Source organism: Gallus gallus, chromosome 1, assembly GCF_016699485.2.
Source record: "Gallus gallus isolate bGalGal1 chromosome 1, bGalGal1.mat.broiler.GRCg7b, whole genome shotgun sequence".
In the NCBI taxonomy this organism is placed as follows: Eukaryota; Metazoa; Chordata; class Aves; order Galliformes; family Phasianidae; genus Gallus; species Gallus gallus.
This window is the reverse complement of record NC_052532.1, coordinates 93529337-93544978: the sequence shown is the minus strand read 5'-3', so window position 1 is coordinate 93544978 and position 15642 is coordinate 93529337. Positions and strand designations below refer to the sequence as shown.

Sequence of the window (15642 nt, the reverse complement as noted above, 5' to 3'; positions counted from 1 at the left end):
CTTGGGTTTGTTCTCCTTTATTGCATTGCATTGAATAGCACCCTTCAGAAATGTTGGGGGTTTTTTGTGTGTGTGTTTTTTTTTTTTTTCCTGAAATCGGTTGTGCAATGGCTTCTCAGTTGATGAGAAACTGGTCCTTGCCTTTTAAAGCTGTGGTATAAATAATCTGAAAATTGTCAGATGCTTTTTACTTCCTCACAGAAGTGCTTTTCTGTAGTTCTCTTTAGGGCTTTTATTTGTTCTTTAAAACCTACAATCACCTTATAAGCAAAGTGATACTGGTCTTTATTGCTTTCGGCAGTGTAATCAAAGTATTTTCTATCTGTACATCTGGTTATATTCTGCTCTGTATGGGAATGTTTTGCGACAGTTTCTTGTTTCCTCTGCAATGAAGTGGTAGCTGCCTGTTCTTGGCATACCTGTATTTGATCAGAAGGTGAAGGGTTTTGCAGGATGCTGTCATCCGAGCCTTGCATCTTCTCTGACTTGTATACTTACTTTTTAACAGTAATATAATTGGCCTTTCTGATTTTTCAGTTCTAAGCTATATATTAATGATAACATGTATGTAATAAGGATGATTGCAAGATGACTGCCTACTAATTAGGGTAAAGATTTTGAAATATACTCTGCTCTAGATCTTAGCAGACAACTGTGTCTTAAACAAGTGTGTGGGAAGAAGAAAAGCAATCCGGAAAAAGCAGCTCTTATAGTTAGTAGCATTTTCTCCCCTTTTTCTGTCCATTGAGTCTGTGTAAAAGTGGGTGTTTTAACATACAGCCATTTCTCGTTAACATGTGTGTGTTTATTTTAGCATGACGGTGTTGTTGTTTCATCTCCCACTCTGACACAGCATGTTTCATCTGCATATGATGTCTACTGTATGAGACATTTAAAATGGCTCAGTGAAGAAATGGATTCTTGTCACTTAAACATTCACTCTCCAGATCTGTGGAAACTTGGTTGTTTTAACAGTATTTTAAATTCTGTTTGCTAGCACATTGACTATAAAAATTGAGAGTGATATAATGTCAAGAATTTAAAGGTACCACTGTTGTACCTGTAATAATTTGTGTTAATCATATTTTAATTTAGTCATTTTTGACATACTTGTATTTACAAATTAAACCACTATTATGGTTCTTCTTTGTTTGCATGATATGATTTTATTTTATATTTTTTTTCCACTCACCAGATGTTTTCAACACTTTGCTTCCCACTACTGTCATCCCCTCCCTTACCACTGCAACAGTCACAACCACTGTAGCCTTAACAGCCAGCACAACCACATCGGCAACAGCCATCAGCACCAGAGGTACAGTATGCTTCTTTGTTATGGCCTGAAAAGCACATTATAAATAGGAAATTATAGGTTTGGTTTCTAAAGAGAATAGAAATTGCCAAAGAGAGAGTTCAAACATTTTAGTTCAAAATAAATTTAATAGAATTATCCATGTGATGGCTCATGGTTAAGGAAAATTACTTATGACCTTGAATACTTAATTGCGTTAGCAGTATATATGTGAACTTTGACAGGATGCTTAAATTATCTGTATACATTTGCATTTAATTTTTTTAAGGTGAGTAAATTAACTTGAATGTAAAATGCAAGCAAGCTATTTTTAAATAAACATGACCTTTTAAGACCAGTTATTTTGGGTGCTAATGTTTAAAACAAGATAAGTGTCTTTGCACTGGAATTACTGTTGATGCAATCCTGCTTGGTAACAAAGAGGCATCATATTTTATAATCTTTGTTACTCTTAGAATTAAAGGTGTTCTTAATGTAGGTTGTTGTTTTGTGGGCTTTTTTTTTCTATTTTTTGTAATGATTCTAATATTGCTTTGCTTTTTACGAGTGAAAGCTTAATTTTATGGTTGTATTCAGTGACTCATCATAAACTGTTCAACAGTGAAGATGTGTCTGCAGGGTTTCACAGGTTATCATCTTGGGGTTAAAGAATAGTTATATATCTCTCACAGTATGTGAAATGGCAGACAGTTTCGGTGTGATCTGTAGATAGCTTTCATTGGGCAAGGAGAAAGGAAATACTATTCAGTTATTACAGTGCCATATTCACATGATGAGTTACAACTATCCCAAGGAAGTTAAGACAGTGTTATGAAATCATTTATTTCTGGAAGCATTGTTATCAGGCAATTGCAGTGACCAACCTAACTTGCAAGAATAAGCTGAGCTGAATACAAGTCCATTATATAAAGGCTGTGATAATTCCTAATTCCAGTTCCTACCTCCGTAGATTAGTTGTATGTTAATATTGTGACCTTCGTGTAATAAACTGTTGTCAAGCCTGAAATAACATTTTTAAGCTTTAATATTACTTAGAGTGTGAAAAAATATCTTAGTGAAAAGCAATAAGTAAAAGAATGATATACTAGTCCTTTCTCACCAGAAAAATAAAAATAAAAAATGGAGAGACCATGGAAAACAGCCAAGAGATCCAAGGGCTAAGTAATAGCAAGAGGAACTGTTTTGGAGAAGGAACTGAATGACTGAGATGATCATATCTTTAATGAGAGTGTTTTGAGTCAAGAAGCAGAAGCTTCCCTGCTTTCTGGGAGCTTGTATTCTGGAAGGACAAAGTGCTTAGTGTTCCATGTTGGTGTTTGTTGTCCTTGATTGTTTTGTTCTGTGATCATGTCATGTGATCATAACTAACCTATATCTGTGATATGCTTGTACATTTAGTGTACCAACGTAATTCAGGTATTCTGTTGCCTCACCATTTTCCACTACTCTGAAGTGTTCATTTTCACTGTATGCATGCCCTGCAATAAAAAGAAGAGCTGGAAAAGAAGACATTCTTCTAGGCTCCTGCTTTAATATATATTATAAAGCATGCAATTTAGTGCTACTGTAACAAAGAGATACTACTTAAGAGAAAGTGAAAGAAGAAGGAAATCAAAAGAATGTGATCAATCACTAAAAAATCAGAAATTCTCTTAGAAATGGAATGCAGCAAAATGACTGAGAAGATGAGATTTTTTCAAACTCAAGGAACTGATAGATAAGATCTCTTGGTCAGATAATCTGAGAGACAAAGGGTTTTAGGAAAGATTTTTCTTGAATAGCTTGTTTTTGAAAGGAAATTTGAAAGAGTTTTGAAAGAGTTATTTTCCTGATTCAATCAGGCAAATGAATCCTCTGAATTAGTGGCAAAGACATTGAGTGGGGAAACTTTTAAATGTAGAGGAGGCAGTGGCACAGTGTAGATATCTAAGTTTTAGATTTACCTTCATCAGACTTTATTTCATTAAAATGCTTTATGCTAATGATAGAGGGAAATGGAAAAGATACTCTCCTTAGGTCTTGTTACTCCCCCACTTTTCGACTCATAAGTAATGTTCACAAACCTGCAGCAAATGATGTGAAGGTCAGGTTTACAGTTGTATCTTTTTCTGACTGAACAAAAAGTGCCATGTAAACGTATTTTCCTGTGATGCTTCTGCTTCATATTCCAATAAGAGTTCTGACTTGGCTAGAGGGCTGGGCCCAGAGAGTGGTGGTTAATGGAGTTAAATCCAGCTGGCGAGCGGTCACAAGTGGTGTTCCCCAGGGGTCGGTGATGGGGCCTGTCCTCTTCAATATCTTTATTGATGACCTGGATGAGGGCATTGAGTGCACCCTCAATAAGTTGCAGAGGACACCAAGCTGGCTGGAAGTGTAGATCTGCCTGGGAGTAGCGAGGCCCTACAGAGGGATCTGGATAGGTTGGATAGCTGGGCTGAAGCCAATGGGATGGGATTCAACAAGACCAAATGCCGGGTCCTGCACTTTGGCCACAATAACCCCAGACAACGCTACAGGCTTGGGGCAGAGTGGCTGGAGGACTGTATAGAGGAAATGGACCTGGGGGTGTTGATTGACGCTAGACTGAACATGAGCCAGCAGTGTGCCCAGGTAGCCAAGAAGGCCAATGGCATCCTGGCTTGTATCAGAAATAGTGTGGCCAGCAGAAATAGGGAAGTAATTATCCCCCTGACGTGCGGAAATCAGACCCTATAGACAGTAAGGATATAGAGCAGGTATGTGTTTATTGGTGACGCACATACACCCTGGTGCAAGGGGGATCGTTCCACCTTACTTGTACACCGTCCGAAGAAATTGTGCTATAGATATAGGTCAAACTAATACATAATCAATAGTTGACAGGAATTCGGATACATATTCACTACATTCCCGAGAGCCCATTAGCATACAGTCCCTCCCCCGCTTGTGCATACGTAGTAGGTTGTGATGATGAAGGCTCGTAGTCTTCCTTGCGAAGGCTCATAGTCTTCCTCGCTGCAAACTTCTGACCCCGAAGGGGGGGCATCCCCCGAACTGGTTTCAGCTTGCACTTCAGACATCTAATCACCTCCCTGCCAAATGTTTTTGAGCTGTTCTCCGGTCCTTATCTTTATGGCCTTCATTCTCCTTGTTATTCTGGACCTAGCACCTGTGAAAGTACTTGGAATTCCTTGTTTTCTAATACTCTCTACATAAACTATCTCTATTTGCCCCTTATGTCTACCTTGTGAAGCTGCTTTCTCTTTTCTTGCTATGAAATCCTTCTTTCTATACTGCAGGGACCTGATTTTGCCCTTCACCCCTGTACTCAGCACTGGTGAGGCCGCACCTCGAGTACTGTGTCCAGTTTTGGGCCCCTCACTGTAAGAAAGACATCAAGGCCCTGGAGCGTGTCCAGAGCAGGGCAACAAAGCTGGTGAGGGGTCTGGAGCCTTATGAGGAGCGGCTGAAGGAGCTGGGATTGTTCAGTCTGGAGAAGAGGAGGCTCAGGGGAGACCTTATTGCTCTCTATAACTACCTGAAGGGAGGTTGTAGTGAGCTGGGGGTCAGCCTCTTCTCTCGTGTGACTAGTGATAGGACTAGAGGGAATGGCTTCAAGCTGCGCCAGGGAAGATTCAGGCTGGACGTTAGGAAATACTGCTTCTCTGAAAGGGTGATCAGACACTGGAATGGGCTGCCCAGAGAGGTGGTGGAGTCACCGAGCCTGGTGGTGTTTAAAGAGCGTTTGGATGTTGTTTTGAGGGACATGGTTTAGCGAGAACCATTGGTGAAGGGTGATGGTTGGACTGGATGATCCTGTGGGTCTTTTCCAACCTTAGCGGTTCTATGATTCTATGATTCTATGACTTGAAGGAGTTCATAAAGGTATGGAGTTGGGAAGATATTAATATACTTTCAACCTACGGAACTTTTATTATTATTGTTGTTGTTGTTGTTGTTGTTGTTGTTGTTGTTGTTGTTGTTTTGCTTCCAGGTAAGTTAGAAGTAGCATTTCTCTATACGTTAGTTTCTTATTTCTTGTTTGATTGTACCTTAAAAACAGAAAGAAACGGAAGTTTACTCTACATCATACAGTTGCAACATACAGATTAATAAAGCCTTTGAAATGGATTTCTAACATCTGAGATATCTTTCAACTGGACTTCCAGTAGCTGACATAATATTCTTGCTGAGTGGATTTCATTACTACTATTCTAAAATTATCACTAGATACTTATGAAGCACCTCAGGTAAATTTCACAGGACATTCCTGTGTTCTGCAAGACTCTTACACAGTCCACCTTGAGGATATGTTACATCTAGTCACAGGAAATACCATTACAGAAATATACTTCAGGATATAAGGATACAATGAGCCTTTAAATCTAAGGCATTTTACATTATGATGATTTTGCCTTCTCATTACCAAAAGCCTGAATTAATGGGAAAAAATCCAAACCATCATCAGTTATTTCTGGAACTGTGTGACCCATCAATTTCTTAATTTGCATGGAGTTTAGTAAATGTATGAGAAGCATGAGAAAAAGTTACTGATCCTGTTAGATAACAGCATGATAATTCATAAACATCTTCTTTAGTCAAACTTTTCACTTTCTCAGACAAATGTATGCTTGCTTTTATGTTCAGTCATTCAGGAATTAATTATTCTTTTACCGGTACATTACCTACTAACTAAAAAGTCTGAACGCAATTTGATGTCAGAGAAGAGTACTGTCTTCTATATATTTGTCAAGGGTATCTTAAAGCCTAATAACCATGCTGAGGAATGTACAACAAAATCAGAATAAAATTTATTAGTAGAAACAATTCAGGGGTCTAAAGAACCATTGTATAGGTAGTCTGCTTTTTACCAGGTTTACGTAACATTAAAGCTCTGTGTGGATCCATACTACTGTCTGTTCTTATTAATGGGAAGAGGCAAAGAAGATTGGGAATTTTCTCCTAGTAGTGGAAAGAGGGATCCCTCTCCTGTGGAAATCCTTTGTTAACATAAAGTTAATCTAGATGATTCTATGTCAATCCTTTGAAGTCCTATGGGTGAAGGGAGAGTATAGTTAACAGTATAGAAGTCACCTCCACTCATAACAACTCTTCATGCTTCTGGGTTCACAGAAGATAAAAGCATAAAAGCTTGTGCTCTCTTTCTTTAGACACACAAATGTACGCAGAACTCTCTCATAGGCTTGGCACTATGTTAATCATTTCCCTCTTCTCCAAGATTTTTTCTTTCCTGACAAGAAAAAAAAAAGTCAGAGGTTATACAACTCAATAATTTTGGCTTATTGAAGATTGAAATCTCACAACTCTCCACTGTCCCTCCCTCCCTACACACACTAATAGATGTAAAAGTCACATTGCAAGAGCATTCCAAACTCAAAAGATAGATCCACTCAGTTCTGTTCCATGTACCTGAGTGAGTCAGTCTCAACTGAGCCATTTCTGTAGTGACTGTGCCAGAATGTTCACAGGTTTATATAGCAATCTCTAAAAACATCTCCACGTATACTGGACATAACAGAGATATGAGGTTGCTCCCAGGCAGCTGCTATAGAAAGTCAAACAGTTGATTTAATAGTCAGGTTGTTCACAAAGTCAATTAATATACGTATTCATATATAAACTTATAAATAAATAAATAAATAATCATTGCTAAATCACTGTTTTATTCTAATCTTCTTCGATTTTACCATTTCGTTAAGAAAGTTTTCTTAAAGGATATATAACAAACTAAATTTAGAAGAATAGTTAATGGTGGATTAATAAAAGATATGAGTGTGATTATTTTGATATACGACAAATTGAAAATGTGAATGTTTCCATTGAATAGTGTAAATGACAACAATCCTACCAAGAAAATTACCTTCTTTTTGTCCCATTTCTGTAGTCTTCATGAGAGAAAAGAAGGAAAAAGGCCCAATTAGTTGTTTCATTACAGGCAGTTAAAATGCATTAATAATTTGGACAGTACTTATATTCTCCAGTTCTTTTCATATCAGAAGAATGTTAAGCACTACCAGTTTTTGCTTGGGACTTAATTTTTCTTTCACATAATCTGATTAAGTTACATAGGTCACTCCAAAAGTAATGACTCATGACCTCTGTTTATTTGCATGGAAACAGCAGCGTTACTAAGAGCACAATAGTGCTACTGGATGGAGCAAATTCTCAGCTACAAAGCACTATTTATCAACATAGTCACCACCATTAGCATACTTGTGAAGATGAGCTGATTGAGATGCTCTAATTTCATGGTGTGACAGCTGTGCATGGCCTTCTGGAGCGTGGATTATATTCTATATCTCTGTTGCTACTGATGAAATGCACCACCCACCCCTCATTGTGCTCACTCCTCATTGGTCTCCATAAATAGTCAGCAAGTATCGATGAATGTCAGTGGGTGCCATTCTTTCCATATAGAGTAATTCAGTGACAGACCTTTGCTTCATACACACTTCCACATTAGAAGCCCCTTTGTCAGAGTGCTCCTCTGCTGCCATTTATTGCACAGCAACAAAATGTAGCTGAATATTGGTCAAATGGTTCAACCTCTACTGTCATACCATCAATATCTGCCTTTGATATCCTGGGCCAGGTTTATAAAATAGGAGCCATTACTTTCGGAGCAGCCCTCATAGCTTGGTGCTTTGTGATATGAACAGAGAAAGAAACAGAAAAGCAAGAAAAAGATACAGGACGGACAAAAGATATGTGGCAGACAAGGGAGACAAGGATAGAGTAATATCTTAGGTATAAGTGTTTATGTTTACTTGCATTCAACTCTGATAGTAAATAAAATCATTGTCTAATGTGAAAAGTAGTTTTGTATGACAGCATGCTAAAAGCTTGTTGTTTTATACACTACTTTATAGCTGCAGGAGCATCACAAAAACTAATTCATGCCTGTTTTTACTCAAACCAGATAACAAAAATACAACTTTCCAGTTTTTTATTTCTTCTTTTTTGTTTTCCTTTCTCTTATAATAATCTTTTACAGATTTATGCAACTTTTGGACTCCCCAGTAGACCAAACAATTTGACATTCAAAGCAAGATTCTGAATAGTTCTTTAGACTATCTTTCTCCCCATCAGACATTCCAGCCTTAACCTCTCCTCTTGCAAGAACTGCTGTATCTTGATATTATAATGATTTCTTTCATTGGATCAATTTTTCATTCTGCTTGTTACCCTACTGTTTAGAAGGTCTTCATTTAGACCACGATGAAAGCCCAAACTTATTTTATAAACCTCTTTACCTAAGTCTTGAAACATTCAGAGCTGTCTCTGGTCAGAACTAGTATTTCTTACCCAGAAGAAACATCAACAGGCTACAAACCAGTAGCTGGGAAACCTTCCCTAACAAGTATCTCCAACCAAATGATAAAGGGACCAGGAATAGAGAGTGCCTCTCTATTCCTTGGTATTTCTACAGTCAAAGTGGAGTAGACGGGAGAAATTGTGACTACTCTCCCAAGATCCACTACTATCCAGTAAGTGTGGATGGGAAATGCAGCAGCATAACACTGTCTGCCTCCTTTTCCTTTTCCTTTTCCTTTTCCTTTTCCTTTTCCTTTTCCTTTTCCTTTTCCTTTTCCTTTTCCTTTTCCTTTTCCTTTTCCTTTTCCTTTTTCCTCTTCCTCTTCCTCTTCCTCTTCCTCTTCCTCTTCCTCTTCCTTTTCCCTTAGCTTTTCCTTTTCCTTTTCCTCGTTGTTATCCTCTGCTACCGAGTGTTCTGACACTGGAAGGAAAACTCCACAGCTGTGTTTGTGTACAGCCTCAACTCATCTGCAAACATTTTGTTCTTTGGCTGAATTCTGTGCAACAGGGAGGAGAAACCCTGAAGAAACCCAAAGCAGATATCCAGTGTACATAGAGAGCAAGAGGACAAAATCTGAGATAAGTTGATTTATGATTTTGGCAGTTTCACACTGATGGCTAGATAAACTTCACCACACTGCTCTCTCATTCTCATAGGAGCAAATGGAGAAAATATGCTGAAAAAAAGGATCGTGGGCTGAGATAAGGACAAGGAGATCTCTCACCACTGGCTGCTGTGAGCAAAATAAGACTTAGCATGGGGAGATCAGTGTAATTTATTGTCTGTTGCTAGTAAAAGTCTTGAGCAGTGAGAACTAAAAGCAAACAAAAAACATCTTTCCCCATCCACCCTCTTCTGCCTCTTCTCCCCACCTAGCACAGGGGAACAGGGAGCAAGGGCTGTGATCAGTTCATATAAAGCTTCATTTCTGTTGCTCCTTCATGGTCATTCTCTGTACCTGCAGTGTGGATTCCCTCCTTCCTGAACTGATCCAGCATGGCTTCGTACAACATGAGCCATCTTCAGGAGCAGACTGCTCCAGCACAGGTCCCCACAGGCAGCATCTCCCCTGGTCCTCCTGTACCACCATGGACATGGTGTACATACCCTTCATGTGCACATGCTCACATGTGTAATGATCTTCGACCAAACACATGATAGCTTCAAGGCAGAGGCTGTACAAAAATAATCTTTTTCTTCGGAAAAAGACTAGGAATTTTGGATGCTGTTGCATCTGAAGAAGATATTTTGTTGTGGCTTACAGCAGATAGGAAAATGGGGCAGTAAGTAGCCTTAGATTGCAGCTGTGAATGGTATTACCATTTTGTGCAGTGTGAATTTAGATGTGAACCCCCACTATTACTTCATGCTAAAAAATGGCAATATTCTGATGACTACATTGTGAGCAGACCAAAATCAAAACCAAATGTTTCCACGTGGAACTCCCATTTCTCAGACAATGTTAAAACAGGCTTTATAGTTGTGATATCAATCTAAGAGCAATCCTCTGGTGAATGCACATAACACTAAAGAAGCCTGGCCACAAATGAAAATTCTGTCAACATGAATCCACATGATGCTAGTTTCCTCATTTGCCATGAAATACATGGGGTTTTCAATTTTTATCATAGACAAACTGAAGCAAAAACATCTAGAATTTAGAAAGTTGCAATTTTCTCTGCTTAACCATTAGCATGATAAAAGATGAAGATTGATGTCATTGTTATTCGGTCATGTTATTCCCAAAGTGAGACTGTTGCATTCTAGCACAAATAAAAGAGTTTTCATATTGTTGACAATTTGCTATGTAAATGCACATTATAAACATGAGACATAAATTACAAATAGGATACAGTGAAGATTGAGAGAAAGGAAATATCATAATATTATATATTAGGAACCTGTTCTTTGTGTCTGGAACAAATATTTCTAGTGCTAACAAATCCATCCAGCTGTCAGCTTGCAGTAATGAAGTATGGAACTTAAAAAGTACATAGTGATTTCCAACCTTGATGGATTATAGGTACAGATAAGTATCACAATTGGTTGATGGTCTGATAAAGATTCCATTATATAGCTGAGCTCCAAAGGGGCTTCAGCAATGTGTCAGAAATTCAAACATTCCCAACCGGAGCTCTGATCACACTGCTTTTTTTTTTTTTTTTTCTCCTATTGCATATGAATTATGCAGTCTGACAGTCTCTATTGTAAGCTAACAGTGCTAGAGATTTTCCAAATTAAGAGTCTCTTCTGTTGGAAGGATGCTCGCTTTCTGCAAAGAAAACCCTTGGTTCAGAATTCATCCTGAGCTTTCACCTTAGGTGCTACCAACTGTGGGGTGTTGGCACTCCTGCCCAGCCTCCATGTCTAGCAAGGAGGCACAGGCCTCCCAAAAAGCTGCCTGTAAAAGACTGAAGGCATCAGTACTAGACCTCAGCATAAAGCATAACATCAAAGACCATATATACTGAGGACTGCAGCCTTACTGGCTATTTTCATTTGAGCTCTAAATGAGAATTGATCTCAGTCATAACATTTCCTACATTTTATGAATGTGTAGTCATTTTCAGCAGTCAGATGTAAATGAGGCACAAAAGCTACATTATTTGTACTAACATCATACTCCAGCAATGCATGTAAGTATTCATACTCCAGTAATCTTGTTACTTCCAAACTAGTTTATTTGTAGATATTTTTGCCTCGTACCTGCTACTTTAAGAGCCAGAATTCCATTAATTACAAGAGAATTTTGGCATTAAGTATTTACAGCTCTACAAACAGTTTGGCTTGCAAATTGATTAATTAAGTTTATCCTGCCCAGTTCACAGGTGGTTGTGAGGTTTGGAGCAAATCTGTGAATAATTTCTTCAACTGGAGCCTTTCTTATTTGTAACACCTATCCTGGTTTCAGCTGTGACTGAGCTGATTTTGTTCACAGTCACTGGTGTGATGCTATGTTTTGGCTGTAGGAGAAAAACTATGTTGGTAACACACTGATGTTTTAGTTGTTGCTGAGCAGTGCTGTACAAAGCCAAGAACATTTTCATTTCTCAGCTTCTCTGTCCTTACAGCTGGGGCATAAAGTGGGCATAAAGAGTTGGCCACCCACCAGCAGAACTTGGACAGCTGACCTAAACTGGCCAAAAGGATATTCCATACTGTATGACATCATGCAAAGGAACTTGAAAATGGTAAAGAGTTGGCTGGGCAGGCAGCCACTGCTCAGAGACTGTCTGACTATTGGCTGGTGGGTGGTATGCAATTGCTTTGTGCATCACTTACTTTGTCTCTATATCTATTATTATTATAACTATTATCCTTTTTTCCTCTTTATTTTTTTTATCTCAACCCACAAGTTCTACTTTGTTTTTTTCCTAATTCTCTCCCCCATCCCACTGGGAGGGGGATGAGCAAGCAAAAGACTGTGTGGTGTTTAACTACCTGATAGATTAAACCACAGCAGTATCTTACATACTCGGAATCTCATTAATATTCAGTGAGACTGTATGCACTTTAATAAGTTATTCATAGATTAAGATCTGTGATCTGCTAAGTCCAGAGAGAGTCACTAGGTCAGTCAACCTAAAACCTTGTGTAGTTTCCACTCATATAGGTTTAGAAGAGGGATCAGAAACCTTTATTTTTTTAAAGATTGTTCTCCAGAACATATCTAGACCTAATTTAAGACCTTAATTTAAGACCTAAAAAAAACCCAAAAAAACTGGAATCCACGTTTTCCCTTGATGTTTCTCTTCGGCAGTTAGTTATCCTCACTGTTACAAAATGGATTGTTGTTTCTCACTTAAATTTCTCTGATGTTAATAGCCATGCATTGGTTCTTGTTAAATCTTTCTTCAGAAAAAAAGAAAGAAAGAAAAATTTCTCAGAAGTGAATTGTAAAGAAAGCTCTGCAAATGTACTTCAAATTTTATTCAAAAGAATTGACTCTATGATCTTTACAGTCTTATTAAGACTTCTGGTTGATCTGGTTTGCTGTAAAGGCAACTACATAGTCTAGTGTACCTTCAGTGATGATTTTTAAGGAAAATGTAGTACATTCCTTTTAGCAGGGAGAAAGATTAGGCAAGTAGTTTCTGTTGAATATGTTTTGTTGTTGCTATACTTATGTCAAAGTACAAGTCTAACATAATTTCAGATTTATTTTTTTCTTAAGGAGAGATTTCCAGAGAGTAAAGATAATGACAGCAGACATGGAGGTCTTTTTTCTGACGTTACTGAGTAAGACAGATTTTGGTGAGTTCTGTGCTGTGAGGATACCTGATGAAATGCTTAATGGGTAAAAGCAGAATTATACAACTGGGCATCATAGCAGTTAACAGGAAGTACAACTAAAGCAACTGTTCCAGGGTCATGTGAGATGTTAAAAAAGACTGAAACAGTGCTGACAAGGTGTAAATGTGAGGAAAGGAAAGAAAAAGAGAGAAAAATGCTTCTAGTTTCAGATTTATTGCCAACACCTTTAATAAAAAATGCACGTCTTTTTCACTAACCAGTGAACTAAAGTCATCAACTGTGCCTTTGAAGCTGAAAAGATTACTCTCTGCCCTTGCTTTCTCTGACACACCACTTGAAACACAGTTAATAACTTCCAATGTGAGCTTCACAAAATACAGAATTGATACTAATTATATTAAGTTTGTTGGATGAAAAATGACCTTGGTAAAACTGGAAGCTACAGCATTCCCCAGAACAATAAACTAAAAGTGAAATCCACACAAAGTGACTTTGGAGATGATTTAATCTGACCTATTAATTTTTACCTATAAAGTTATGTCAGAATGTGTTCCTCGGTTTTCTTTAATCTAAAAATGGATTTATGTGCCCATAATAAATTTTATGTTTTACCTGACTTCTAAACTATAACCATAAAGCATATACAGAGTGAGATTATTCGGACAATGAAGATAAAAAAGGGAATCTTAAAGATAATACTTCAACATTTTTCAGAGCATCAAAATCATATGTCTAACCACCCTCTTTTTTGTGGCATTAGAAATTTTGGACGTTAGTTATGTGTTATGTGTAAACTTTGGAAACCGTACCATGGTCAAAACTGAGTAGAGTGGCCATCACTGAGGCTGAGTTGTGTGTATGATGTCTACAGGCACATACAATACCAAAATGGCTGAGTAGAAGCACATCAGAGATATGTTTTCAGGGCAGAATGCTAAGTGTATTGCATATTTCCAGGCACCTTGTGAAAACACTGAAGGGCAAGGCTTGCTGCAAGGCTGCTGGAGCTGGTAGTGGTGCATGACTTTTAGCTATTCTGTGCTTCAGACAATAGATTTAGAATATATTTCTTTCTTACAATTGAAAGAGATTAGAAGTACATAGAGAATATTGCTGTAGTTCTACTACGTTAAGACAAAAATCTTTAGAGGCTAGTATTTTTCTGCAATGCATCTGTCACACTGGCTGCAGAAAAGCAGAGTCAACACAATACAAAAAAAAGGCTTTTTAAAAGGCTTTTTTGTTTTGTTTTGTTTTTTTTTTTTTTTAATTGAAGACTGATGTTTTAAAAGATTAACTTAAAACACTTATTTAGGAAAGAAGCCGAAGGGAAGTCTGGTTTGACGTATAGCATATCATGAATGGCCCAATCACAGCTTATTTCATTTCACAGTTCATTTTTTCCCTCATAAAAATTGAGAAAGAGAGAATTACAAATTCATCTACTCTGAGAAATACAAGGTAGAGAACCTTATTCAATAAAACTTGACTCATTGTTTGGCTGAGTATAAGAGACTGAATGGGAAAGCACAAATGGAAGTGACTGAAAAAATGAAATTCAGAACCAACATGAGGAAGTACTTTTCGCTCAAAGAGAAGTACAATTTTTCAATAGCCTACTGAGCCAAGTTTGGAATTGGAGGCACTAGGGTCATTAAAGAAGAAGGGAGATACTATTCTGGAGGAACTGTGTTAACCAAGATGACTTGCAATGGGTTGAATGGCCTTTTCCTTTTCCCTAAATTTATGTTCTTTTTGAAAAACTTTGATTACAAGTCATCCTGCTGTGATTTAGATAGTATGAATTTGAAAAGAATGTATCAAATCCTTTCAATCAAGATGCTTGGATTTCTTTTCAGGCTGAATTCTTGCAAGCCTGTAATAGAAAACCATCAGTCAAGGAAAAAAAACTATCAGGAGTAGCAATTTACGTTAATGTAAAATTTCTGTTTCCAGCATAAAGGGTAAGAGGCAAGGAACCAGGGCAACAAAGGCCAGAATATAAATCTTTGTGGGAATATGTTATGATAGGTCAGGAAAAAAAAAAAAAAAAAAAAAAAAAAAAAAAAAAAGAAACATCCCAAAGATTGGTAATTTAAGGAAGCCATTCTATATATTGTATATATTATATATAACTTCTTTTCTTATGGCTAACAAGTCTCTACAGTATACACCAGAGGTCATGAACTGCTTTCAGCACCCTACAGAGAAGACGTTATGTTAATTTTAATGGATTTCAAGTGTGCAATCAGTCTTTAATATTGACTTTTGACTATGTCCCTGAATGTAACTTCATAGTAGCCAGCTTTTACGACTATATTAATTTGTTAGTGAAAGTGATTGTAGAGGATTCTAATGGAACAATTTTTCACTTTTTTTATTTTTATTTTAAATTTCATTTGGGTGTAATTTTCAGTAGAGACTGAAAAGAAATATTTCTAATGTTTATGTTTGAGTTTTTCTCAATTACTGCGCCCAGTGTGGGAACTGACTGTTTTCCTGGGCAGAATTGCATTCAGATTCTTTGGTACAATTCCTGCCATTAATCCTGATCTTGTTTATCCAATACAGTACAATTTTGGTAGTGTCCATGCTGAGATGCTTTTGCACATGGACACCAAAGTGTCAGATTGTCTTCTATTTTTTTAGAACAGTTGCATGCTTTACAAAGCAATAGGAGCTCTGGGTCATTTGAGCTTCTAAACGTTACTTAATTCCAGAGTCCTATCCTTCCAGTTCATCTCTGAAGCATCAGTTTCCA

General features: G+C 37.5%; 1 protein-coding gene across 4 annotated transcripts in view; it reads left to right on the top strand.

Annotated features, from left to right (window-relative positions):
• The window catches only part of CADM2 (cell adhesion molecule 2), a 655431-nt gene that overhangs the window by 600713 nt on the left and 39076 nt on the right, over positions 1–15642 (top strand). For 2 of the 4 annotated variants that reach the window (XM_025144700.3, XM_040651259.2), the window contains one exon: positions 1196–1315. The exons of the other annotated variants lie outside the window; for them this stretch is intronic. In XM_025144700.3, coding sequence (XP_025000468.2) covers positions 1196–1315 — 120 coding nt within the window. The remainder of the gene's footprint in view (positions 1–1195; positions 1316–15642) is intronic. 4 annotated transcript variants of the gene reach the window in all.